The sequence below is a fragment of the Hyperolius riggenbachi genome, chromosome 1 (genome assembly GCF_040937935.1).
Source record: "Hyperolius riggenbachi isolate aHypRig1 chromosome 1, aHypRig1.pri, whole genome shotgun sequence".
NCBI classification, from domain to species: domain Eukaryota; kingdom Metazoa; phylum Chordata; class Amphibia; order Anura; family Hyperoliidae; genus Hyperolius; species Hyperolius riggenbachi.
In genome coordinates, this window is record NC_090646.1 from 357,582,984 (window position 1) to 357,610,831 (window position 27,848).

General features: G+C 44.1%; 1 protein-coding gene across 2 annotated transcripts in view; it reads right to left on the bottom strand.

Annotated features, from left to right (window-relative positions):
- SLC25A42 (solute carrier family 25 member 42) overlaps positions 1–27,848 on the bottom strand; it is a 71,956-nt gene that overhangs the window by 23,811 nt on the left and 20,297 nt on the right. For both annotated transcript variants that reach the window (XM_068234194.1, XM_068234195.1), the window contains exons 2-4: positions 27,254–27,394; positions 9,776–9,887; positions 7,552–7,577 (exon numbers count right to left, since the gene is read on the bottom strand). In XM_068234194.1, the coding sequence (XP_068090295.1) occupies positions 7,552–7,577; positions 9,776–9,887; positions 27,254–27,337 (222 nt within the window). In that variant the 5' untranslated portion in view covers positions 27,338–27,394. The remainder of the gene's footprint in view (positions 1–7,551; positions 7,578–9,775; positions 9,888–27,253; positions 27,395–27,848) is intronic.

The window sequence follows — 27,848 nt, forward strand, 5'->3', positions numbered from 1 at the left end:
GGCCTTGTTTAGAGTCTCCTGCAGTGTCCCTAGAGGCTCGTCTAGGTATTGCCACTATACTCACCTGTTTTTCTGCAGTTTTGGAGTTGCAAGCTAGTTTGACTGCTACGCAGAATTCTGGGTGCAGCGAGATTAAAGTTAGGGAGTCAGTGTGTGTTCCAGTAAATATTCCTGTACGTTCCGCTCATGATGATGAAATTCAGTCTCAGTTTATGGTGGAACCTTCCCTGGGACATCTGCCCTGTTCACAAAATAAAGTTCTAGTTTTGCCCTGTAACATGGATAGTTCAGAATCCTTCTCAGAAAACTTGAAAAATGATGTTCCTGAGGTCTTGTCTGATGTCCTGGAGACCTCAGAGTTCCTCCCAAAGGGTGCAGAACTTGTAGGAGATGTCTCCTGCCCCCCAAGTCCTTCTGAGGTGTTGCCCACTTCAGTAGGCATTGCTGTTGTGCTGACTACCTTTGCAGCTCTGATGGAGCTTCACACCTGTGTAGTCAATGATGATTTTGCAGTCACAGAAATTTCTGAATTTGAGTCCGAGTCTTCTTTTGAAAGACCAGTGCCTGTGGCCCCTACTCGTGATTAATTTATGCCCGGTCCTGGTTTTGGTTTCCTCGTATCGGACTCTGAGGTTGGCAGTTCCCCAACATGTCCTGAGGTTTCTTCTGTGCTGGTGTACCCCAGTGTGCTCTGTGACCCAGAAAGCCCAAGTGTGCCTCGGTTACCAGCATACTCAGATGCTTCCTCAGTGGAGACATGCTCTGATATGGCCTGCCTGGTCGCATGCCCAGAAGTGGTCCCGGAAAGTCCTGATCTTGATGGGTGTCTGGGTAATTCTGAATCCAGAATGGTTCCATAGGGGTTCTTGGCGGTTCTCCATGTGAGTCTGGTGAGCGTTCTGGCCTCTTGGGATCTCTGCAGGGCTCCAAAGGGTTTTGAGAGATTCCGGGAGAAATTTTGCTTGGTACCCTGGATAAGATCAACAGTGGCTTTTGTTTTGAAAGAGACACTTCGAACAGGTATTGTGGCAGGTATGGTGTCTTCGGACGCTCCTTGGAAGGTGGTGGGTATGGTCTGGAGGGTGTCGATGGCTTCTTCTCTTAGCAGTTTTGAGGGTTGTCTGGAATTCGACCCTGGAGGGGAGGGGGGGGGGGGGTACTGTAATGATCTGCTCAGCTGCCTGTGCAGGCAGGCAGCTTTTTGACCATTGTTCAGGTCTGCATTCTGCAGGTCTCTGGAAGAGAGACCTTTTGTCAGTTTTTCAGCTTGCTGTTGCTGAGGAATTTGCATACGTTTGTCATGCAAATTGCCTAGCCACATCCCTTGTAGGCCTGCTCTATATATAGCATGTGATATCACAGAACTTGGCTGGTCATAAGGATTCCTCCTGTGAAACACTCTGGAGAGTGTCAGCCTTGCTCTTTGTTTGAATATCAGCTTAGAGTAATCCCTGGAAACTGCACTGGGCAGGTTTCCCTAGTGCAGTTAGGATTGATTATCTGTTTTGTTTGTCTGTTGCGATTGTCCTGTCCCAGCGGTGGTCGACAGGAAATCGTTCTGTGTGTCTGGGTGCTAACCGGAACAGCGGTTGTTACTGGTAGCCCCTTCTGATCTGTACCTGGATCGCACTAGCATCCTGCGCTAGTGCTGTGGATCCTTCTGTTCTGCTACTCTGTACCTGGATCGCACTAGCATGCTGCGCTAGTGCTGTGGATCCTTCTGTTCTGTCTTCCTGGATCGCGCTAGCCACTTTTCGCTAGTGCTGTGGATCCTATCGTTCGCTTATTCATGTTTTCGTGTGTCTGTCTTGTCTGCTACGAACGCTTGCTGGAGGCTCGGTGAGGTAACCGTTAAGCAAGCGCTCGCGTCCTCTGTTTCATGTTTGTCGGTCTGTGGTTAGTTAGGCGTGTTTGTCTCTATTGTGCTTATCACGTGGAGACCGCGCATAAACGCGTGCACTGTTGCGAATGAGTGCGGTGTTCGCGTTTAGCTAGCGTTTGTTATTTTCCGTATCTCCTCATTGTGTGATTTGCTGTGCCTTTGCTACTCTCGTGCTCTACCTTGCTGTAACCTTGTGTCACGTCTGGCGATCGCACCTCTCGCGATCGCGTTCCTACTTCATCTCTGCTGTGGTGTGTGCACCGTCGCGGGTTGGCGACTAGTTTGGTGCACACACATACAATCTGTCTCTGTGCTCATTCTCAATCACCTCTCTTGCGATTGCGTTCCGTCCCTTCGTGCAATTCCTGTCTGGAGTGTGTGGTAGGGCAGAGGAGCTGTTCCTCTGCACTCCACAGCTCCCCCTGTCGACAGGAATTTCCCTCTACAGATGCATTGCACCTTCTGCTGGGTTTCCGCAAATTATACGTTTGTGGAAGATTTCCGCAGTGTCAGCGCACACGTCTTGTGCGCTGATCACGGAGAGAATTCCACAATCGTTACAATATTATTACGCCTTGCTCTTAACCCATGTTCTCAACTGGTTTCAAGACAGACATAACAAACAATGGGTTACCCTAGAATCGGTCACTTCCAAATTAGACCCAAGAGCATTACTATGGATACCACCGGACCTGAAACCAGGTCCTGATGATACTGCGTTCTGGGCACAAATAGTCCTAAGAAAATGGCGTGGCATTAGAGATCGGCTTAAACTCTCCACAATGTATAGCCCGCTCACTCCTCTCCTTGACAACCCCTCTCTTGCTACAGGGATACAGCAACCCTCCTTCCTAGGGTGGGATAGGGAATTCTGGCCTCAAGTGAGACATATTGTTACCCCTAACAAACTTGTGCCCAAAGATAACATAGGTAACCCCCAAAATCCTCCTAAAATGAACTGGCTATTGTGGTCCCAGCTCACTTGGTTTTATAACTCCTTGATGTCTAAATCTAACTTGCACAGATCTTTAACTCCATTCGAAAGACATTGGCGTCAATTCACCAGAGGTTACCAACCTATTTATCTCTTGGGAGGTAATTTACCTCCTGTGATATCTCCAAATAGCAATTCTCCAGAAGTATAGGGGAAAATATCGACAGAGAGAAATGCAAGAGATAAATGTGAGATAAGTATGAGATAAATAAGTGATAGTTAGTAGGTAGTTTTTCTCCAAATCACAATTCACCAGGGAAGAAAGGGGGTGTGGCCATTCGTTATTTTTTCATCTCTTTATCCCCTGAATGAACCTGGAGATATCGTGGTTTTCACACAGCAGCTGCTGCTGTGGAAAATGGAGCCTTTTGAGCTTACTCTGTTAGGCCTGGTGCACACCAAAAACCGCTAGCAGATCCGCAAAATGCTAGCAGATTTTGAAACGCTTTTTCTTATTTTTCTGTAGCGTTTCACCTAGCATTTTGCGGTTTTGTGTAGCGGTTTTGGTGTAGTAGATTTCATGTATTGTTACAGTAAAGCTGTTACTGAACAGCTACTGTAACAAAAAACGCCTGGAAAACCGCTCTGAAGTGCCGTTTTTCAGAGCGGTTTGCGTTTTTCCTATACTTAATATTGAGGCAGAAACGCCTCCGCAATCCAAAATCTGCAGCAGCCCGGGAGTATGCGTTTCTGCAAAACGCCTCCCGCTCTGGTGTGCACCAGCCCATTGAAATACATTACCCAAGCGTATCCGTAGCCGCAAGCAGATCGCAAAACGCAGCCGAACCGCTCTGGTGTGCACTAGGCCTTAGAGCTTGCTTCTATTATGAGGAGACAAAGGCGCAGGAGGAGGGTCTGTTTAATCGCCCCTCGTATTTTTCGTGAGAGAACAATTCTTGATAATTTTACTGAGACAGAGGTGGTGAAGAAGTTCAGACTCACTCATGATATGATTTATGATATGATCCGGCAGTAAAAGGAGGGAATACTCTGGTCACGTAGTGGTAAAACTCCGCCTCCTACCCACAATGCTTCACTTTCAAGCTTACAGAGAGGAAAAGTATCCCATGTAAATCATTAATACCCATTACCTATCTCTCTGCTTTCTCACACTTTCCTCATGCATATCTCTCCATTATCCCCTGCTATCGAACATTTTTCTCTCTGTCCTCTCACACTGGTGAATTGACTCCAGAGTGTTAAAATACCTCATGAGATAAACTACCTACCTTTTTTCTCTTAGTAAATCCTCTCTGGTGAATTGACGCCAATGGCGTCAATTCACCAGAGGTTACCAACCTATTTATCTCTTGGGAGGTAATTTACCTCCTGTGATATCTCCAAATAGCAATTCTCCAGAAGTATAGGGGAAAATATCGACAGAGAGAAATGCAAGAGATAAACGTGAGATAAGTATGAGATAAATAAGTGATAGTTAGTAGTTAGTTTTTCTCCAAATCACAATTCACCAGGGAAGAAAGGGGGTGTGGCCATTCGTTATTTTTTCATCTCTTTATCCCCTGAATGAACCTGGAGATATCGTGGTTTTCACACAGCAGCTGCTGCTGTGGAAGATGGAGCCTTTTGAGCTTACTCTGTTAGGCCTGGTGCACACCAAAACTGCTAGCTGATCCGCAAAATGCTAGCAGATTTTGAAACGCTTTTTCTTATTTTTCTGTAGCGTTTCAGCTAGCATTTTGCAGTTTTGTGAACCGTTTTTGGTGTAGTAGATTTCATGTATTGTTACAGTAAAGCTGTTACTGAACAGCTACTGTAACAAAAAACGCCTGGCAAACCGCTCTGAAGTGCCGTTTTTCAGAGCGGTTTGCGGTTTTCCTATACTTAACATTGAGGCAGAAACGCCTCTGCAATCCAAAATCTGCAGCAGCCCGGGAGTATGCGTTTCTGCAAAACGCCTCTCGCTCTGGTGTGCACCAGCCCATTGAAATACATTACCCAAGCGTATCCGCAGCCGCAAGCGGATTGCAAAACGCAGCCGAACCGCTCTGGTGTGCACTAGGCCTTAGAGCTTGCTTCTATTATGAGGAGACGAAGGCGCAGGAGGAGGGTCTGTTTAATCGCCCCTCTTATTTTTCGTGAGAGAACAGTTCTTGATAATTTTACTGAGACAGAGGTGGTGAAGAAGTTCAGACTCACTCGTGATATGATTTATGATATGATCCGGCAGTAAAAGGCGGGAATACTCTGGTCACGTAGTGGTAAAACTCCGCCTCCTACCCACAATGCTTCACTTTCAAGCTTACAGAGAGGAAAAGTATCCCATGTAAATCATTAAAGGGACTCAGAGCTCTGAAAAAAAAGGAAAGTTGTACTCACCAGGGGCTTTTTCCAGCCCAGTGCTGGTCGGGAGGTCCCACGCCGGCGTCCTGGCTCCTCTCCTTCTCCCCGCTCCGGAATGGCTGGCAGGCCGCAGCCCGGGCGACACTCTCCCGAGTGTCGGGCTGCTTCTTCCGCATATGACGCGGATTACGTCACACGCTTTGTTCGCGCATGCGCAGTACTTTCACGCCGGCCGCCGTGATGACGCGAGGCGGCCGGCGTGTGACGTAATCCGCGTCATATGCGGAAGAAGCAGCCCGACACCCGGGAGAGTGTCGCCCGGGCTGCGGCCTGCCAGCCATTCCGGAGCGGGGAGAAGGAGAGGAGCCAGGACGCCGGCGTGGGACCTCCCGACCAGCACTGGGCTGGAAAAAGCCCCTGGTGAGTACAACTTTCCTTTTTTTTCAGAGCTCGGAGTCCCTTTAATACCGATTACCTAACTCTCTGCTTTCTCACACTTTCCTCATGCATATCTCTCCATTATCCCCTGCTATCGAACACTTTTCTCTCTGTTTTCTCACACTGGTGAATTGACTCCAAAGTGTTAAAATACCTCATGAGATAAACTACCTACCTTTTTTCTCTTAGTAAATCCTCTCTGGTGAATTGACGCCTATGTGCCACAACCGCATCTCTAAACCACAAAATTTCCTTAATATACTCTTTACTGGTGTGCACCGATAGCGAAAAAGATTTACTCAAGCTAACAGACATCTGGGACAGGGACTTGGGGCAAGCTCTTCCTGCAGAAGACTGGGAAATTTTTTTTTGAGCTAACGCACAAATCCTCCGTCTCTCTAAGTTTCCAAGAGAGAAACTTTAAAATATTCGCTAGATGGTACCGAGTGCCATCCCAGGTGTCTAAATATAATTAAGGGAGCTCAGACCAATGCTGGAGATGTTTACAATCTAAAGGTACATATATTCACATATGGTGGGATTGCCCTAGGATACGACAGTTCTGGACAGGGGTATTCGAGGTCCACAAGCAAATATACTGTGAGTCTCTGCCATTGAAAGCCTCAACAGCTCTTTTAACTCTACTTCCAGGTAGAACCTCCAGTATCAAGAAGTCATTAACTCCAATTTTACTCACTACAGCGAGGCTACTAATTGCCCGATGCTGGAAATCAAGCTCAATCCCTACAATGGCTGACTTATTCAAAGAGATCAACGGAATTATGCGTTTGGAGGACCTCTTTACCCCGACCTCGAACAACGCCGAATCCTTTGTCACTAAGTGGGCCATCTGGTTGGACTTCAGAGATTCAGATAAAGCTAGGACTATCCTTCACAGAGATTCTGCCCTCCCAACACCCACAGTACCATAAAAATGGACCTAATTTCCAACACTCAGTAGACATGACCCAGAGATAGACACATCTCCTGCAACCTCCCCTCCTTCACCTTCCTTTTCCTAATATCCTTCCCCTCCCTCTTCTCCCTCATCTCTACCTGTTCTACTTCGTTCACTTCTATCCACTGTTTCCTCTTAAATACAACTATGTTCAAATGTGTATTATCCTCAAGCTCTTATCGGTATGCAAAGGACGTTTACTCTGTAATCCATATCCATTCAATATTCAATTTTACCAAGCTATGTCTCTAAAAAGACGTTAGCACTCAATAGCAAGTGGAGAAGACTAATTCAACTTCCCTGGTCTATATCCAGGTAGCTACCTCTCGCCACGGAACTTTATCTAGTAAATTGGACTGCCATTTTTTCTCATAATGATACCGAAAGCCTAATTATATGTTATAGTTAGCAACTGCAGTTACACACATTATCCCTGCAATATGTCAATTTGTATTTCTATTGTTATGCATTTAAACTTTTCAATAAAAATATATTTTGGAAAAAAAAAAAGCTGTCCATGCTCGGAAGCCATCAAACCTGAATGAACTAGAGATGTTTTGTAAAGAGGAATGGTCCAAAATACATGCAACCAGAATCCAGACTCTCATTGGAACCTACAGGAAGCGCTTAGAGGCTGTAATTTCTGCAAAAGGAGGATCTACTAAATATTGATTTCATTTCTTTTTTGTGGTGCCCAAATTTATGCACCTGCCTAATTTTGTTTAAACAATTATTGCGCACTTTCTGTAAATCCAATAAACTTCATTTCCCTTCTTAAATATCAATGTGTGTGTCTCCTATATGATATTTGACTGACATTTTTTTATCGTAACAACCAACGATTTATACAAGAAAATCATGACGATTAACAAGGTTGCCCAACCTTTTGCATCCCATCGTACGGTAAGCAAAACATCAAAGATGACTTGTATATAAACTAGAAATACTAATTCAACACTAAAACATTTCTAAACTTACCTTTGCTGAAAATCTGTTTGAAGAGACTGTACAAAAGACAGAACGTGCTTGTTAGTTATGAAAAATGTTCTTTTAAAGACATTTTTAAAATGTAACTTGCAAGACTCAACTTTATTATACTTGTTATACGTTCGATGAATGCACTGCATACCCTTGACTTTCGTTATTAGGTTTGTTCTTGTTAATATGGAAAATTTCCAATAAAATTTCTATTTGAAAAAATAAATTTGACATGCAAGTATCACATGTACAGATCAGAAAGAACATAAACTGAAATGTGAAATGAAATTTCACTTGTTGACCCCCCTTCTACAGTTTGTAAATTTGCACAGAGATTGTACATTGAAGTTAACCTGTTTATATAAAAAAAAAAATAAAGGCTCCCTTAGGGGGTACTCACCTCGGAAGGGGGAAGCCTCTTGATCCTGTGCTGGGACCGCCGAAAAGCGACCTCCTTGAGCATGCGCGCGCTAGCTCCTCTCAGCTCTGGAGGAAATAGCCGAGTTCAGACGGGTCTGTGCTACTGCGCAGGCGAACGTGGATGGAGTCTGAGCAGTGACACGGTCCCGATCCAGCCTGGCTTTTTCCTGATGAAAGCTGAGCAGGACGGTGCCACTGCACTTGTGCCAGCTGTCGACGTGCATTGACAAGCTCTTTTTTGTAGGTCCCACCACTGGAACATAGGGACGGAAGAAGCCTCTTTTGGAACCCGAGGCTTACCCTTGTCGAGGTGGGCATTAATTCTTTTTTTTTTTTTTTGCCTTACAGGTGCACGTTAATATTTATTAAACTGCTGTGCAACTGCCTCACGCAAGCATTGTGTGCAAGCATTGTGCGATCATTCCCTGTCGAGACACGGAGTGGAGGTGGGCTGGCAGGCTGTTAGTGGAGTAAAAAAGCGGGTACAGGGGACAGCTTTGTCACTTAGCTGTCCCCTCGAGTGGCAGGGAAACAGATCCCTCGCATAGGCTGATGCCTATGAGGGGCGATCTCAGTAATTGGATCTCGGGGGGAGGGAGGGAAAGTGGGATGTTAAAAAAAATAAATAAAAGACAATTTTATAAAACACAAAAAAAAACACAACAATAATAATAATAATAATAATTAAAAAATACAAATCGCAGTAGCAATCAGATCCCACCAACAGAAAGCTCTGTTGGTGGGCGACAGAAAAGGAGGCAAGATTTATTTGGCTGCTAAGTTGTATGGCCGTGCAATAAACTATTAAAGCTGCAGAGTGCTGAATTGTAAAAAATGGCCTGGTCACTAGGGGGGTGTAAGCCTGTGAACCTCAAGTAGTTAACATCTGAGCCTGATCTCCAAAGGCCAACTGGATCGGACAGTGTAGTGTCCTTGCAGTAGTCCAGAGCAAATGTGTTTCCACCACAAATTTCCATGGGAAATGCATCCACTTGTGTGGAAAAATGCAGGTCAGGACTTTGCCCTTACTGTGACGGATCCACACTCAAAAAACGGCATCCATGTTAGGCTCAACAAATGTCCCTTTCCACGTGATCACTTGTGAATAAGTCTTTATTAGGGGACTTGTCCCCTTAAACAAAAAAAAAAACAAAAAAAAAAAATCAGTTAAAAAAAAAAAAAATGAAGATTAAAATGCTAGTAAGGGACAAAGTGTCCAATGCTAAATGGACATTTTTGTCATCTGATGTTGACAAATATCTGATCTGACCACTACCACTGTTAGCTTTGTACTGCTCCATGCACCACAAAGCTATGGGAAATGCCAATTATGCATTTTCTTGCACACTTTCTGCCTATGTTAAGAGTTTCTACTTCCTGATTCATGGAAGCAGAAATATTGTTAACAGCATGTGCTTTCAAATGAGCTTATCTGCTGTGACACAGAGGCCAGATCAAATTACAACTTGTGATAAAACACAAATTAGGGGGAATTAGGCTAAACTCTCTAAATATATACAGGGTGCATTTCTCTATTTTTTCCTTCTGTCCTGTGCACGAGTTCAGGTCCACTTTAACATAATGGAACTTAGGATGTGAAGAACAAGTCTATAGAACAGAACAGAATACAATTGTAACTCATGCTATTATTATGTAGATGGATGATTGAGAATGACAGCAAACCATATACTTGTATGTCAGTTGATGAAATAGATTTTTATCCGTAAAATAGAAAAATGTGTAAACATTACAATAATAACAAATGTGTACAGTAGTCCCTAATGTGGCACTGTAGTGATCTTACCTTGGAATATGATCTTGGTTCTGTCCAGAGGAGCGACTGCTGTCTTTGCCACTGCTCCAGCCAAAGCTCCAGACATTAAGGAGTTAATGACACCTTTGTGAAGCTTATTTCCCTTGTGAAATAGGACAGAGTGTTACAATACTAATTTGCCTAAAGCATTCCTACACAATACATGATCATTAATTCCTAAGGCGTGGACAATGTCTGTACTGCTGTCGACTAGCAAGTGCACACATTTAACAACCATTACCAAAATGAGTGGAAAGGCATGGCGCAATACAAGGCCTGGTCCTGTTGATACAAGAGAGACCTGATACCAGTGAGGCTTAGGCACTGCCAGAACACAAACATACTCATACTCTTATTAGGAAACAAAGCATCCACCAAAACATAAAACAAATGCTTGAATTCTACAGTCATGGCCATAAGTTCTGCCTGTGATCTAATTTGCGGCTTCAGTTTTTCTGGTGGCAATTCACATTGTTTTTAGGTTATTGCACATAGTCAGATGCACTGATGCAGGACATTGACAGGCCTTTTATATTTTTCTTTTGAGACGTTTGTGTATTCAGATGGTCTTGAGGAAGTGAACGCCATTTCACTAAACACATTGGGCTGAAGACTGCCTGCATTGTATATAGTATAATACTTTCTACAGCATTACAGTGTATATCTCATATATATTACGCAATTTGAATACACTTGTACGGTAAATGCTTTGGTTGTCCATGTCACGGACACCTTTAATGGTTTATATTAACAATAATCACATATAGGAGGTGGGTTCTGAACAGGAGTACATTGATTGTGGCTGTGTTTTTTTTTTTTCTAAACACCTGAAGTGAGAGGGATATAGAGGCTGCCATATTGGTTTCCTTTCAAACAATATCAGTTTGCCTGGCAGTCCTGCTGATCCTCTGCCTCTAATATCACACAGCCTCGGAAGAAGCGCCAACTGGCACAAAATGGTATGGCCCATCTAGTCTATCACTGGTATGTAACATTCATCTACATGAATGTTTTCCTTATCCGAAAGGACTGTATATGGGCCTGGTTTACTAATAAAGTCCATTTGTTCTGCGATCATTAGAGAAGTGCCAGGCTTTGTTTCTATTTGTCTTCCAATTCATATTTACAGGTATTTTCTTATAAAATACCAGTTGCCTGGCTATCCTGCTGATCCTCTGCCTCTAATACTTTCAGCCATACACCCTGAACAAGCATGCAGCAGATCAGGTGTTTCTGACATTATTGTCAGATCTGACTACATTAGCTGCATGCCTGTTGCTGGTGTGATTCAAATACTACTACAGGCAAACAGATCAACTGGGCTGCCAGGCAACTGGTATTGCTTAAAAAGAAGTAAATATGGCAGATTCCATATTTTTCCTCACTTCAGGTTCCCTTTAAGCTTTTTTTCTTTTTAGGACAACTATCAGAGTTAACTAACATTCTAAATGCCACAAATATTTCCACTAATTACTAGCAAAATTGCAATACAAAGGCTTTTTTTCATTACTGAGGAGGACTTGGACTCTGAAAAGCTTTCTAGTGTTGCTGGCTAAAAGCCAGGGCTCTCAAACTCAATTTACCTGGGGGCCGCAGGAGGCAAAGTCAGGATGAGTCTGGGCTGCATAAGGGATTTCACAATCGCGGCGCATCGCCACCTCTGCCCGGCCCTCTCACTCTTCCTTCACAGAGAGGAGCAGGGAGAGGCGGCGATCCATGCGGCGATTGACGTCAGGAGGGGCAGAGCTGAAGCTGAAAGCTCTGCCCCTTCCAGGAAATGCCAGCGGATTGCCCCCCGGGCGATTTGGGGGCTCTGCAGCCCTTGTTTAGCGACGGGGATGCGGCGGATTACTTGGGAGCACTGAAGCAAACTATAAGGAAGCTTTTGCCAGCGAGGGCCACAAAATATTGTATCGAGGGCCGCAAATGGCCCACGAGTTTGAGACCCCTGCTCTATAGGTATGAGGGGTTTACAGAAGAACAGTTTCTTTGATAGTTGTTCTTTAAATATGTATCAACATTTTTCCTATTTTACATGTATGTGTCAGACCAAATAATCACTCTAAGCCCACTAAAATACCTTTTAAGCAACTTTTCAACAATGTAATACTGATGTGTTCAACTGGGATGTAGAGGTTTTGCCATTCTTTTTTTTTTTCCCATTTATACTGTGGTTCTGTCTGCAAAGCACACTATTGGGCTGTTCATGTCTTGGCATTCAACAACTATTACTAGCATGAAGGACTAGCGATACAGTCTTACACATGGAAATAGCTGCACGATTCAATTAGGAAATTATTTTGTATGAATAGTAACAGGTGGGGAAAAAAAACTGTCTGTGAAAAGGGGAGCCGTCTTTAATAAATTGGACATCTCAGTTGTAAAGCACGAAGAGATCCGCAATGATTTTTGTGGCATGCCGGAAAGAGATGTGAAAGTCACCCATAATATATGCAAATTAAAAACAAATCTGTTTAAGAAAAAAAAAAAAGAAAAATACACAGTACTGTACTCACCAATACATATTTAAACTCTAACCCAGAGAGCTGAAGTAGAGATAAGAGTAACAAATTACATCTGAAATGGAAATCTCTGGACACCTTTGCCCTATGAAATGCATTCCACCTTTCTGTTCAGCACTGTACAAGCTATAGAATACGTAGCTCAAGAAGTAGCAAAAATACTGTAAATAGTTCACACTCGTGAAAAGTGACTAGACTATAAAATATAGGGAAGAGCTGAACAAATCACAGCAGGAAGGTAGGCACAGGTCTGGATATTCATAGCTGCCACCTCTTATAAAATTATCTTGAGCAAAGAGAAAAAAGCAGCAATGTCAAAATAATAAAAATTGCAGTTTAAAGGAATTATTCATAAAAAATAATAATAAAAAAATAAAAAAAAATATACATAACCTACATTGTACAAGGCATTCCTATTTAATTCAGTGTTAGTAAAAATGTAGTGTAATTTCAGTGTGCAGCCAGCGATGCATTTTCCAGACATGGGGAAGATTTATGCTATGCCATGATAAAAGGAAAATGTTTGCGAATGACACATACCAAACTTTTCACACAATATAGAGCAGTTTATCTGTAGACACCTTATTACACTACATTTAGGTGCTCAGCAACTTCACAAGACAATAGTTTAAAGCAAGTCTGAAGCCAAAAATGAACAGATACTTACTTAAGGAGAGGGAAGGTTCTGGATCCAATAAAGCCTTCCCGTTCCTCTCCTCATCCCCTCGCTCCCCGCAGGCTCCCCTTTTAAGTCTCCTGCCACAAAAGACTTCGGCAGTCTTCGGGAGCCCAAGTGCTCCTGAAAACGGGCGGCTCTGTACTGTGCACAAGTGGGTGCGCGAGAGAGAGCATTCGCGTGTGCGCAGTATGGAGCGGCCCCTGCCTGAGTGCTCCAGAAGACTTCTGAAGTCCACCCGCAGCGGAAGAGAGCAGTCTCCAACCATGGGGGAGCCAGCGCAGAAATGACGGGATGAGGAGAGGAATGGGGAGGCAGGGCTCAGCCACACTATAAGCGCTTTTCTGTGCGCTTCTGATTGATTAGCGCTTTTTAAAAATTGCTCCCATCCACTTTCATTAAAATCGCGGTAAAAATCACTGATTTTTTGCATATGCGATTGCAGCGATTTTTCCTACGATTTTAATAAAAATTAATGGGAGCGATTTTTAAAAAGCGCTCAGAAAGGCCCAACAGTACATGTTTTGCAGGAAACCACAAATATTCACAGGTGGGGTAATTAGTATCCCAGCAGAGCTGATTAATTACCTCTGTGGATTTCCACAAAACATGCACTGCTGGTGGGCCTTATGGACAGGGTTGGGGAACACTGCGGACCCATAGCCTTACCTCTCCTTAGGAAAGTAGCTGTTTTTCTGGTTTTGTTTTGGGGTTTTTTTGGCTTCAGACTCCCTTTACATTTTTTATTTTTTTTTTTTTTTTTTTAGGCATGGGACACTTTTTTGATTCAAACTGAGAAATCATGTTAATCAACAGGCTAGTTCACATTTAATGCGTTTTTTGCATGCAGAAAAAATACCTGCAACATAATTCTGGCCATTTTGTCAGTTTTCTCTACCAATGACATTAGATGCTGTGAAAAAAACACGCATGCGTTTTTCTGCATACCAGTAATAATCTTCGAATGGATTCCAAATTGATTTTGCCTCGAAATCATTTGGAATCCGAACGTTAGTTATTGCACCTGAGCGGGCGAGGGGGGGAGGGTTAACTTACCCAGGCTGCCGTCTTTAATCCGCCTCCAATTGCGTCCCATGTCATGTTCCAAGACGCGTCCTCCTTCCGGGTTGACGGCAGCCTGGGTAAGTTAACCCTCCCTCCACCACCCACTCAGGTGCAACAATTAACGTTTGGATTCTGAATGATTTTGAGTCTAAATCAATTCGGAATCCATTCGAAGCTCATCACTGCTGCATACAAACACACATGGTGCACGCAGAAAACTGCCTGCCTCGGTCATCCAGAATATAGAGCAGTGGGTCACGTTTCTTCTACAAATTTGCCAACCCCTGGTAGTGGTCATTTAGGACAGCTGCTAGTAGTACAAGCAATATCAGCATCAAAATAGTAAGTACCTAAAAAAAACTCCTTATGTGCCAGTTTCTCTCTAAACTGCTTCAAACCTGTTACAGCTATATACTGCATTTTTTGCTCCATAAGACCCACTACTTCATCCTCCTTTTACAGACAAAAAATTACATTTGGGTCAGTGCCAGGTCCCCCCCCCCCCCCCCCCTAAGCTGCCTCTCTGCCATCCCCGAGCTGACAGCAATTCCCGCTGCCCCTGCAGAGAACAATGGTAGTGGAGCGCACTCACCTCTCCGGCCGGCACGCTCCTCCCTATCTTATGTCCTATCTTCGTCATTGCTTGAATCCCCTCAACGTGAACTCAGCGGCCAGTGCATACTCACGTATATGCCATTGGGTCAAGGAGAGGGGGTGCCAGCAATGATGGAGATAGAAGGACACAGAGAGGTAAGAGCATGGCAGCTGGAGCAGTGAGGTGATCAGCTGCCATTATACTCTGCAGTGCCAACGAAGATTGCTACTGGTTGGCAGAAAGACAGCTTGGGGGGGGGACTGAGCTGCCACAATTTTCATTCCAGAAGACGTCCCTGCACCATGGACGCACCGGGTTTAGAATTTTTTTCCTGGTTCTCATCCTCTAAACCTAGGTGCATCTTATGGTGCGAAAGATATGCTACCAAATTTTCACAGCGGGTATCGGGTACATGGGCCACCGACAAATCAGCAATCTAAGCACCAAATAATGATAAAGTTGTTCCTGGCCCAATTCATTTTCTCCTCACCCATTCTTCATTACACAGCGGAGATGGAAAGGGTGGCATAGCTGGAATTTCCCATAAATAAAAATCCCAGGACTTTGAGTAAAGATTAGTGTTAGAGAGTTAGGCTAAGTTCACACTGAGGGCCTGATCCAAGTCACTTTTTCTCTGAAGTTATCTCCTAGGGGATCATTTTTCACCTTCTAAATAAAATAACTTTTGCACTCTGCACGTTATCCACAAACTGCAGAAAGTGCATTAGTATAATAGCACAGAGATGCAAACATGCCCATACATTGCCCATTGTGAGAGCAGTGCGTTCACATGCAGTAAAGCAGTGCAGAGAAATGTGCACAGAGTGTAAACTTACCCTCTGGGGAGAAACTCATTTCAGATTTAATTTAGGAGTATAGTATCTGTTTAAAAAGCTAGATACTAGGCGATACAGGCAATACAACAATCCCCAACTTTGAAGAAGTCTTTATTGAACTTCAAGAATCTGTACTCTAAAATTCTTACAATAAAAAGCATACCATTCTATTCATTATGTTCTCCTGGGCCCCTCTGTGCTGTTTTGCCACTCCCTGCTGCAATCCTGTGCTGTAATTGCCAGTTCTAAGCAGTGTTTACAAACAAAAGACATGGCTTCTAACCAGAGTGTGATAGGCTGAGAGGAGCTAAGTCTGTGACTCACACAAAGCCTGCAGGAGGCGTGGAGAGGGTGTGTATAGCTTCTATCCTATCACAAGTAGAGCAGCACATTCCAGCCTGAGTGCCTGAGCCCGACAAAGCCATCAGAGGAAAGAAGATTAGATTATATAACAGAGATAATACAGCCACTGTTCAACTAGAAAAGGCTGCAGTAAGCCAGAGCACATTAGAACAGGCATAGGAACTTATAGGATAAAAGAAATAAGGCTGAACATTTTGTTACAGAGTCTCTTTAAAATGACAAAAATATTTTAAAGAATTTTTCTTATCGGGAGGATATAAAATAACACAAATGAAAATGTGATATTAGTTTACCACTTACCCTGCTGATTTGTATTGCAAGCTTTATGTCTAAAGCATGGTGGGATCTATGGGAGATCTCTGTCACCTGGCAGGAGCAGTCAAGTTCATCAAAACACCAGCCATAGTTTTAAATCGTCGCACTACGGTCGGGATACGTACACGAGCCACAGAGGGTACAGTGCTCGGGTGTCGGAGATCACTAAAGATCCAGCATGACAGATCTTTAGCAGACATCGTGCAGCTGATGTATATGCGCTGCGCTGATCCCCGATTCTCAGCCCTAGCGGTCGTTATCATCCACCACGCACGTGTTCAGACCAGCATGTGTAAAGCTGGCCACTAACGGTCCAATTTCTAGCGAAAAATCGTTTGAGCGATCAGAAATTCTGATCGGATTGGTTGTAAATAATCTCCATTGGTGGACACAATCGATTATGAACGAGTGAAAAAAATGTCGCCCGAATGAATTTTCGTCGAACGAAAATTTGGATTTTCTTGTTGGTCGTGATAGATAGGAAGCAATGATTGGTTAGTTGATGGTGTAGTGAACGATTTTTCGTCCGATCAGAATTTCTGATCGCTCGAACGATTTTTCGCTAGAAATTGGACCGTTAGTGGCCAGCTTAAGTAGCTTAAGAAATGCTCAGTTTTGCCAAAGTGGGCTAGACAGGATAACTCCATTAAGGAAATTATGGCCAGTTTGTCAGTAGAGATGGTCAATGAAATGCTAATCACTCTGCATTGCATGAACATTTACTGCAACCTGGAATGAAGTGGAAGTTGCATTTCATTAGCCTAATTGCAAGCAGAGGACAAATTTAAAGTGTACCTCTGGGGAACCTTGGGTACAAAAACACATAATTAACTAAAAGGACCTAATAGCTTCCCACTCCCTCCTCCAGTCCCTCATTGTCGTGCATGCCCCCCCTCCCGACAAGGGCTTGTCGGAATGGACACTGGGGCTGCGCTCCTCTTTAGAATGAGTACGGCTGCATTGTGCCTACCGAAGTATGGATGCACATGCACAGCAAGCTGAAGCCGCTGGTGCATGACCACCTCCGTGCTCCTGCAAAGGTGCAGCCATGCTCACACACTTGCAGCGCGGCCGTGCTCGCGCCAGAAGAGGAACGCAGCCCCAAATGTTCAGTAGAGTCCTGGACAGCAGCGGAGGTATGGAAGGAAAGCGTGGGAAGCCTCTGGTCCCTCTATAGGTGTCCCTCTCCTTAGGCAAGTACTGCATTTGAATTTTCACCTCGGGTTTAAATGAAATTTGCATAGAAGCAGGATTAATTAGCATCTCACTGACTATCTCTAGCTATCAGTAACCAAGTCTGAAGATATTTTTTGTAATGGTAGACACTTCTTCACTACAGAGCAGACTCTTTTGCTCACAAAAAACTTTACTAGGTGGACTTGGGCGCAGAAGGACACGGAGGACACAGGGGGCGCAGAAGGACACGGAGGACACAGGGGGCACAGAAGGACACAGGGGGCAGAGAAGGATGCGGAGGACACAGGGGGCAGAGAAGGATGCGGAGGACACAGGGGGCAGAGAAGGATGCGGAGGACACAGGGGGCAGAGAAGGATGCGGAGGACACAGGGGGCAGAGAAGGATGCGGAGGACACGGGGCGCGGAGAATGACGCGGAGGACACGGGGCGTGGAGAATGACGAGGAAACAGGGGGTGGAGAAGGACAAGGAGGACACGGGGCAGAGGAGGACAGGAGAGACACCTGCAGACAAACAAGACACCAAGGACAGCAGCATCCACGGGGCACCTTTGGACCATAAGAGGCACTGACCTTTCCCCCATACTTTTGGGGAGAAAAAGTGCATCTTATGTCCGAAAAATATGGTACATATGAAAATCTTTAAAATTCCTAAGCTTTTTATGTTACATACTTTTAAAGTTATATTAAGATGGCATCTGCTTTTGGAAACAAAACAAAGCTCCTGGCCAGGAAGCTGAGACTACCCTCTCGGCCATACCGACCTAGCCACTGACAATTTGAATGCCCTGACACATGGTCTGTATAATAAAATTTATCGGATTCCCATATGAGCCCTGCCACCAAGCAGAAAAGGCCTCATGGGTAAAATCTAATTTTAAATTCTCTAAGGTGTTACAGATTTATTGAACGTTTTATCGATAAAACATTAGATAAATATATAACACCTTAGTGAATTCAAAATTAGATTTTACCCATGAGGTAAATTATCAAACGTTTGATAAAGTGTTTGGTAAAGCTTAGTGAATTGAGGCCAATGTGTCGGGGCATTCTAACTTTTAAGCATTAGTCTACCTATTCCGGCGTATAAGACGACTCTCCAACCTTTCCAGTTTATAAATATAGAGTTTGGAATATCCTCGCCGTATAAGACCACCCCTCTTCCAAGGAACACCAAATAAAAAAAAAAAAATTCATATACTGGTGCTATGTATGAACAGTTACTGGTGTATGTGGTACCCAGTATATAACAGTATATAGGCGATTGACTGGTTGGATTGGTCAGCTCTCCTTGTCTAATCTGTTTATCAGACCGGTATGGAAGAAAAGATCGCACTGTGCCCATAAAACACGCCTCTTTCGCCCTTCTGGCCCACCCTTGTATCCTATTTACCTCCTTCTCTGCCTCTCAGGTCTCGCACACGTGCACCTGCGCCGCTTCACTACAGTTCTCAGCAGAGAGATCTGAGAGTCGGTAACAGGATAGGGCGTATCACCCGGCATCAATGACACCCGGCCTGTACACTTGCCGATCTTCCCGCCGATATACAGTCGATTCGATCACTGTGATCGAATCGGCTGTGAAATCGTTGCGCAAACGCTGACCGAACAATCGATTTCCGTCCGAAATCGATCGTTCCCGACGATTCCCGTTGTTCCGTCCGTGCAGAAGATTTCCCTCGATCACCGGCAGGTTGGGACTGCGTCGACAGTGACGTTCGAATGCCCGACGACCGATGCTAGCAGCAATACATTATCTGATCCGGCCAGCGCAAGTCCCCCGGTCTCCGCTGTTTCTTCTCCGCTAGGTTCCGGGTTTCGGCTGGCTACTTCCTGTCCCGGAAGGAAGTTTAAACAGTAGAGCGCCCTCTACTGTTTAAACTTCCCCGGACAGGAAGTGAAGCCAGTCGGTTCGAAAGCCCAGAGCGGAGAAGAAGAGAGCGGAGACCGGGGGACTCACGCCGGCCGGATGAGGTAATGTATAGCTGGCGGGGGGGGGGGGGGGGAGATGGGGGGAGGGGTGTTTCATGATGAAATTGATTCACAATCTGTTTGCAGTAAAGGCAGCCATACGATCCCTCTCTGATAAGATATGATCAGAGAGGGATCTATCTTTTGGTCGATCTGATGGCAAATCGACCAGTGTATGGCCACCTTTACACACCAGAATATACAGTATGTTTTTTTTTATGTACAACAGAGATGCAATTTAACTAAGCATATGGAAATTAAAATTAGTCCTTGGCAAGAATACATTTAGAGGGTGCAGACAAGAATGGGGATTCTGCTTCTATTTCACGTTTTTCACACGCAATCTGAACTAGGTTTACGGGTGATAAACAAAACACCTGTGCTTCAATGTGCACAACGTTGTACAGTACATTGATTCAGAAGAGACCTGCTGAGACTATACAGTATAAATTAATTTGTAGTCACCAACCTTAAATTTAATTGATTTCATGAGCAAAGGGAGTTTGAAAATCATGTAGAATTGGTACACAGGCTGACAATAGTTACATGTCAAGTTAACACTCAAACGTACTGGTTTAAACAAATTACAGCTCATACAAAAAATATTGCTATTTTGTAATGTGCTAAAATACATTTTAAAATGATATATGAATGTCAGTTTGCCAAATAGCCTAGCTGGATGTCACAATAGTGACTAGGAAAGGTCAATGAGATTCTATTAATTCAGAGTTGATGCAGAATTATGCAAGTTTTGTATGAAACTGTATGCAGCATGAAAATGGACCAATCAACTCCTGCAAAGGTGGAATATGATAAGTAAATTTTCAAGCTGCATAAATTTGCATACAGAATTTGCATGGACCTTCATCAAAACAGAATTATTTGCATCTCATTGACCATCCCTACAAGTGACACAGCTACTTATTAGGTGTAATTCTTACAGCAGAGATATTATTTATAAAAGATTTCTGAGTAAACATCAGTTATACAGAGACTGCTTAAAGGACACCTGAAGTGAGAGGGAGATGGAGGCTGCCATATTTATTTCCTTTTACACAATACAAGTTACCTGGCCATCCTGCTGATCCTCTGCCTTTAATACTTTTAGCTATAACCAAGCATGCAGCAGATCAAATATTTCTGACATTATCTGGTTCGTGTTCCATGGTTTTTACCCCTTAAAAGGAAACATCCAGGATGAATAAAAAGTAAAAACCTACTTACATGGGGCTTTCTCCAGCCCCTGGCAGCCATTCTGTGCCCTCACCGCCGCTCAGGTTCCCCCCCCCCCCCCCCCCCCCCCCCCCCCGGTGGCCTGGAGTCCCCTCTAGTACAAGAGACCTACTTGCGTTCCAGCGTGCGGCTCACATAGTCGCTCTGACATCATCCGGACTGTACTGCACAGGCACAGTAGTTCTGCGCCTGCACCGTATAGTCCGGATGACATCAGTGCGAGTCAGTGAGCTGCATGGTGAAGCGCAAGCAGATGCCGACCTGGTGAGGTCAGCATCTGCACCGGAAGCCACCACAGCTGCGGCGAGGGCACAGGACGGCTGGACCTTCCCTTTAAGGTTCCTGAAATATTTGACACTTTAGCTGTGTTTTGATACAGCTATAACTTTTTAATTGCTTATGCCATCTTAATGATATATATCTTGTTTCTTTCAGTACAATCTAGGCTTTCTTTTGGTAATATTTGTTTCCCAAATCTATTTTGTTTTATAGTAATTTTATGGGGAAATATTAGGCGTAAATGCAGAAAATTTCCTGATGAAAATGATACCCCATATGCCATATTTTACTTCTAGCGGAGCATACGGCAGACCATTATCCACAGCTTGCGCATCTGTGGCGATCGAATGCGTTAAGACCATGTCGCTTTAAATTATTTATTTTTTTTTACTTTTACAACTTCCCCCCCTAACTTTATTGAATGATTATTGCTATTAGCTAGAAACAATCACAAAACTGTGCACAAGCGTGCGCATGCCACCCGCGGGATCATGCACAATCACGTGCAAGCACAGCTGCAGGTGTCTGTTTTTAATGCAGAACGTAGATTCTATATCCTGGAACACACAGCAGCACTAATTAGGATGTAGAATCTCAGGCCCCATACACACATCAGACCATAGTCACCGGCGTACCTACCGGGGATGCGACCCCCTCAGCCGCAGGGGGGCCCGGGGCTGCTCTGGGGCCCGCTCACTGTGCGTGGGGGGAGCGCTGCTCTGGACCCCCCAGCAAGGTGCTCAACTGGCCGCAGCGTCTAATAGACGCTGCGCCAGTTCATTCCCCGCAGCCCCGCTCCGGCAGCCTGCATAGTCTCCGGCAGGCAGAGCAGGGCTACGGCAAGATGGCCGCCAAAGAAGCCCTACACTGGAGACTATTTGTGTCTCTAGTACAGGGCTTCGGCAGCCATCTTGCCGTAGCCCTGCACTCTGCCTGTCAGCGCGGGAGATGTGCTGCAGGAGGACTCGGGGAGCTGCGAGCCAGATGCCGGGAGAGGAAAAGACTTCTGTCAGGTAAGTGAATTGTTTTTTTTTTAACAGGTGCATTTTTTTTTTCTAGTGTCTGCTGCTACATTGTGATTTTCAGGAGTCTGCTGCACACATTACGATTTTTTGGTGTCTGCTGCCCACATTACGATTTTCAGGTGTCTGCTGCCCACATTACGATTTTCAGGTGTCTGCTGCCCACATTATGATTTTCTGGTCACTGCTGCCCACATTGCGATTTTCTGGTGTCTGCTGCCCACATTGCGATTTTCTGGTCACTGCTGCCCACATTGCGATTTTCTGGTGTCTGCTGCCCACATTGCGATTTTTTTGGTGTCTGCTGCCCACATTACGATTTTCAGGTGTCTGCTGCCCACATTACGATTTTCAGGTGTCTGCTGCCCACATTACGATTTTCAGGTGTCTGCTGCCCACATTACGATTTTCAGGTGTCTGCTGCCCACATTACGATTTTCAGGTGTCTGCTGCCCACATTACGATTTTCTGGTCACTGCTGCCCACATTGCGATTTTCTGGTGTCTGCTGCCCACATTGCGATTTTTTGGTGTCTGCTGCCCACATTACGATTTTCTGGTCACTGCTGCCTTCATTGCGATTTTCTGGTCACTGCTGCCCACATTGCGATTTTCTGGTGTCTGCTGCCCACATTACGATTTTCAGGTGTCTGCTGCCCACATTACGATTTTCTGGTGACTGCTGCCCACATTATGTTATTCTGGTGACTGACTGCTGCCCACATTACGATTTTCTGGCCCACATTACGATTTGCTGTTGAACACTGCCCACGTTACAATTGTCTGGTGAATGCTGTCCATGTTACAATTTTCTGGTGAACTCTGCCCACATTACGATTTTCTGTCCCACATTACGATATTCTGGTGAACGCTGCCCACATTACGATTGTCTGGTGAATGCTGTCCACGTTACAATTTTCTGGTAACTGCTGCTCACGTTACGATTTTCTGGTGAACTCTGCCCACATTACGATTTTCTGGTGAACTTTGCCCACATTATGATTTTCTGGCCCACATTACGATTGTCTGGTAAAATGCTGCCCACTTTACAATTAATTTACAGTGAAACGCTGCCCCATTACGATTATTTGGCACCTATGGGGGGGGGGCCCATCCAAATATTCGCAGGGGGGCCCAGTGATTTCTAGTTACGCCCCTGACCATAGTCTTTTAAAAATGAAAGATCACAGACCAATCTTACCACCCTTCGTGTAGAATGAGAGCCATACTCTACACAGTCTTTTCTATGGAGCTGAACTCCACATCAGAAAAAAAATCTTTGCAAGATGCTGCACACACAGATGCTGTACAGACACAAAAGATCAGTATCTGCAAAAGATCTGTTCCTGCCAAACATCCATTCCTGCAAATTGCAGTGATAGTCTATGAGATCTGCAGATCATCATACACACATGATTTCACTGACATTCATCTGCAGATCAGATCCACCAGGATGGATTTTCAGATCTGCAGATGATTGCTTGATCTGCAGATGAATGTCAGTTAAATCATGTGTGTATGATGATCTGCAGATCTCATAGACTATCATTGCAATTTGCAGGAATGGATTTTTGGCAGGAACAGATCTTTTGCAGATACTGATCTTTTGTGTCTGTACAGCATCTGTGTGTGCAGCATCTTGCCAAGATTTTTTTCTGATGTGGAGTTCAGCTCCGTAGAAAAGACTGGGAAGGTATGGCTCTCATACTACATGAAGGGTGGTAAGATTGGTCTGTGATCTTTCATTTTCCAAAGACTATAGTCTGATGTGTGTATGAGCCTTCAGTCCTGGAACAGCAAAAGGTTAACCGGTTCAGCACCGCAGTGCCGAAAATCTCATGCATCCGAGCAACGTTCATCTCCCATTCATTCGCCTATAACTTTATTGTTACTTATCACAATGAATTGATCTATATCTTGTTTTTTTCCGCCACTAATTAGGCTTTCTTTGGGTACTACATTTTGCTAAGAATTATTTTTTTCTAAAACCATTTTAACAGGAAGATTAAGAAAGAAATGAAAAAATTCATTATTTCTCAGTTTTTGGCCATTATAGTTTGAAATTAATATACGCTACCGTAATTAAAACCCATGTATTTTATTTGCCCATCTGTCCCGTTAATTACACAATTTAAACGATGTCCCCATCACAATTTATGGTGCCGATATTTCATTTAGAAATAAAGGTGCATTTTTTCAATTGGGTAACTATTTATGTTTTTTTTTTTTATTGTATTTTTTTTATTATTTTTTTTTAATAAAAAATGTATGTGGGTAATTTTTGGTGTGGGAGGGAAACTGCTTATTTTACATGTAAAATAAGCAAATTCTTTAATTAAAAATGTATGTGGGTGCAGTTTACTATTGTATTACAGTGAGAAAAGTCCTGGATGCGAACGATCTCGCATCCAGGAACCAAAATTCAGAGGAGTTGTTTCCTGGGGGCAGAAATACCACGCTCTCTGGAGAGAAAGCGTCGGTATTTCTGCGGGGAAGTTAGATCGGTGAATGGGAATTATATTCCCATTCACTGATCGGGGGGCTAGCGGCGGGCGGCGGGTGCGCGCCCGATCGCGCGCACCACGCATTGAAAGCAGCAGTGCCTTTCTGGACGAGAAAGCTCGTCCAGAAAGGCCGAACTGGTTAAAGGACAACTGAAGTGAGAGATATATGGAGGCTGCCATATTAGTTTCCTTTTATACAATACCAGTTGCCTGGCAGTCCTGCTAGTCTGTTAGGATACAGTAGTGTCTGAATAATGCCAAATACAAGCATGAAGCTAATTTTGTCAGATCTGACACTAATGCCAGAAACCCCTCATCTGTTGCATGCTTGTTCAGGGTTTATGTCTAAAATGATTAGAGGTAGAGAATCAGCAGGACAGCCAGGCAACTGGTATTGCTTAAAAGGAAATACATATAGCAGCCTCCATATACCTCTCGCTTCAGTTGCCCTTTAATGCCAGATCTTACAAGATTAGCTGCCTGCTTGTTTCTGGTGCGATTCAGACACTACTGCAGCCAAATAAATCAGCAGGGCAGCCAGGCAACTGGTATTGTTTAAAAAGAAATAAATATAGCAGCCTCCATACACTTCTCACTTCAGATTCCCTTTAAAAATGTGGTGAATGATTACAGCAGCACAAGTAACTTTTTTTTTATTGGTTTATTCTTTCATTTTTGTGGGCTAAGCACTGCTATTACTGTATAGTCATATTTTTTATTTCAATTACAGGTTAAATTTATAAGGACTCTGTGCATTCTTGTACGACTCCGACTCCAGGTACCCAATAATTGCTCCAACTTGACTCCACGGCCCTTTTTTTTTTTAAAGAATACCGGTTGTCTGGCAGTCCTGCTCACCTTTTTGGTCAGAGAACATGGGAAGCCTCTGGAGGATCCTTTTCCTCTTCTTAGGCAACTACTATTTATTATTTTTGTTGTTTTCTGATGCCTCGGGTTCTCTTTAAAAGAGAGCCTGAGGTGAATCCGGGGGTCTGAGCGGGTCAGGTAGCCGCCATCCATGCCGCTCCTGCGGTCCCACTTTCATTTTCATGACCTCTGGGTCATGACACTGGAAGGAGCGAGATCTGCCCGATGGCACCTCTGCAAAGCATGCAGGAATGCCCCTAGTGGGCCTTTTGAGCAGGAAATCCCCCTCCTCCCATTCCCCTCCCAGATAGCGACAAACAAAAACAAAAGGCGGTGTGGGGACACAGAGGCATGTCATGAGGCAGAGAACTTGCCTCAATTCACTAAGCTTATCTCCTGTCTTTAATAATGTTTCTAGAGTGATCCCCATGGTGATAAGGCATGTAGTATTCAGGAAACATTTTGCCTCAGGCAAACCTAAAGTTAACTCTTCAGTCCTTAAAATAACACCAGAACTCTAAAGTTAAAGACAGGCTATTAATTAACTGCTTGTAAAAATAACTACAGAGGAGGTAAATTAACTAAAGAGGCGATAATTTAAGGAATGAAGAGATATGATAACTCTCTCACTGTGTGGTGGCAAGTTATCTCTTGCCTTGTTATCTCCAGCATGATCTTAGTGAATTGAGGCCTATGTCATGACGAGACAGAATTGAACGAGCAGTCTAGAAAAAGCGTGGAAGCAGGGAACATTTTTTTAAACATACAATGTAGCTAGTTTCCTATCAATACACGCAAAGAGTAACAGTTTATTCTGTAACTAATTGCCAATTTTATAAAAATATCAAAAAACAGATTTATTGCATGACTGATAAGGGCTCCATTTGTAGTTGAAGCATGCCCAAGATTAAGTATACACACATTCTAAGTCTTCCAGTAATATTATAACTTTCTACAGGATGCAGACAACTGTATAGTTCAATACAGCATAATCATTCAACAGAACAATAAATATATCCAAGGAGGTTTCACAACCTACCCACTGCACTGTTGGCCTTTAAAAGGGATACTGTAAGGGGGGGGGGGGGGAAATGAGCTGAACTTACCCGGGGCACATCCTGTGCCCGCGCAGCCGCTCACCGATGCTCCGGCCCCGCCTCCGGTTCACTTCTGGAATTTCTGACTTTAAAGTCAGAAAACCACTGAGCCTGCGTTGCCGTGTCCTCGATCCCGCTGATGTCATCAAGAGCGCACAGCGCAGGCCCAGTATGGTCTGTGTCTGCGCAGTACACTCCTGGTGACATCAGCGGGAGCGAGGGCACGGCAACGCAGGCGCAGTGGTTTTCTGACTTTAAAGTCAGAAATTCCAGAAGTGAACCAGAGGCAGGGCCGGAGCATTGGGGAGTGGCTGCGCGGGCACAGGATGTCTGCGGGGGACCATTAGAAGCCCCGGGTAAGTTCAGCTCATTTTCCCCCGACCACCCCTACAGTATCCCTTTAAAGTGACAATAAAGCAGAAAAAAAATGATGATGTAATGAATTGTATGTGTAGTACAGATAATTCATAGAACATTAATAGCATATAAAAAAAGAGTATCATATTTCAGTTATATATCCTTTTTTTTTATAACTTTGCATCATTCTGTCATCTATGAAATAAAGCAGTGCTAATGACCATTTTAACTCCCCTGCAGAAAAACTTTATCTGAAGCTGTTTTTCACTGTTTCTTTGATGTATAAGTGCTTCATAAAATGGGACTGTCAGCTCAGAGAAGCTCTTTTGCATAGATAACTGTCATTTTTTGATTTTTCCTGTAGTGAAAACGATATCAGACTCTTTTCTTTGCTACTAATGTTCTATTTCTTAGCTGTACTACACATACAGTTCATTATATCATAAGTTTATTTTCACTTCAGCTTTCCTTTAAATCACAAGATAATTGACATGATGGCCAAATAAAGTGACAGTTGTCCCCTATCTGCGGGAAGCATTAGGAATTATGGATTCTTGTGTTGTGTGGCTTACCTCTGCCACTACGGGCGCAGGAAGGACAGCATGTGCTCCATTTTTGTTTAGACCCACTTGGCTCTCCTTAATACCATTCTCCATACCACGACTTTCCCAGCTTAGTTAGGAAAAAAAAAAAAAAAAAGAAGGAAGCGAATCCTGCCAAAAGAAAATACATTCAAATGAAAATGGAAGCACTCTGGCTTTATTTTACTTCTGCTGAAAGAAATCCTTCTAATGACTTTCAGTGCTGTGTTAAAGAGAACCCGAGGTGGGTTTGAAGAATATTATCTGCATAGAGAGGCTGGATCTGCCTATACAGCCCAGTCTCTGTTGCTATCCCAAACCCCCCTAATGTCCCCCTGCACTCTGCAATCCCTCATAAATCACAGCCACGCTGCTGACAAACAGCTTGTCAGAGCTGGCTGTGTTTATCTCTATAGTGTCAGTCTGCTGCTCTCCCCGCCTCCTGCAGAACTCCTGTCCCTGCCTGCATCCCTTCCCTCCCTGCTGATTGGAGGGAAGGGACAGGGGCAGGGACCGGAGCTATGCAGGAGGCGGGGGAGCAGCTGAGACTGACACTACAGATGTAAACACAGCCTCACAGCACGGC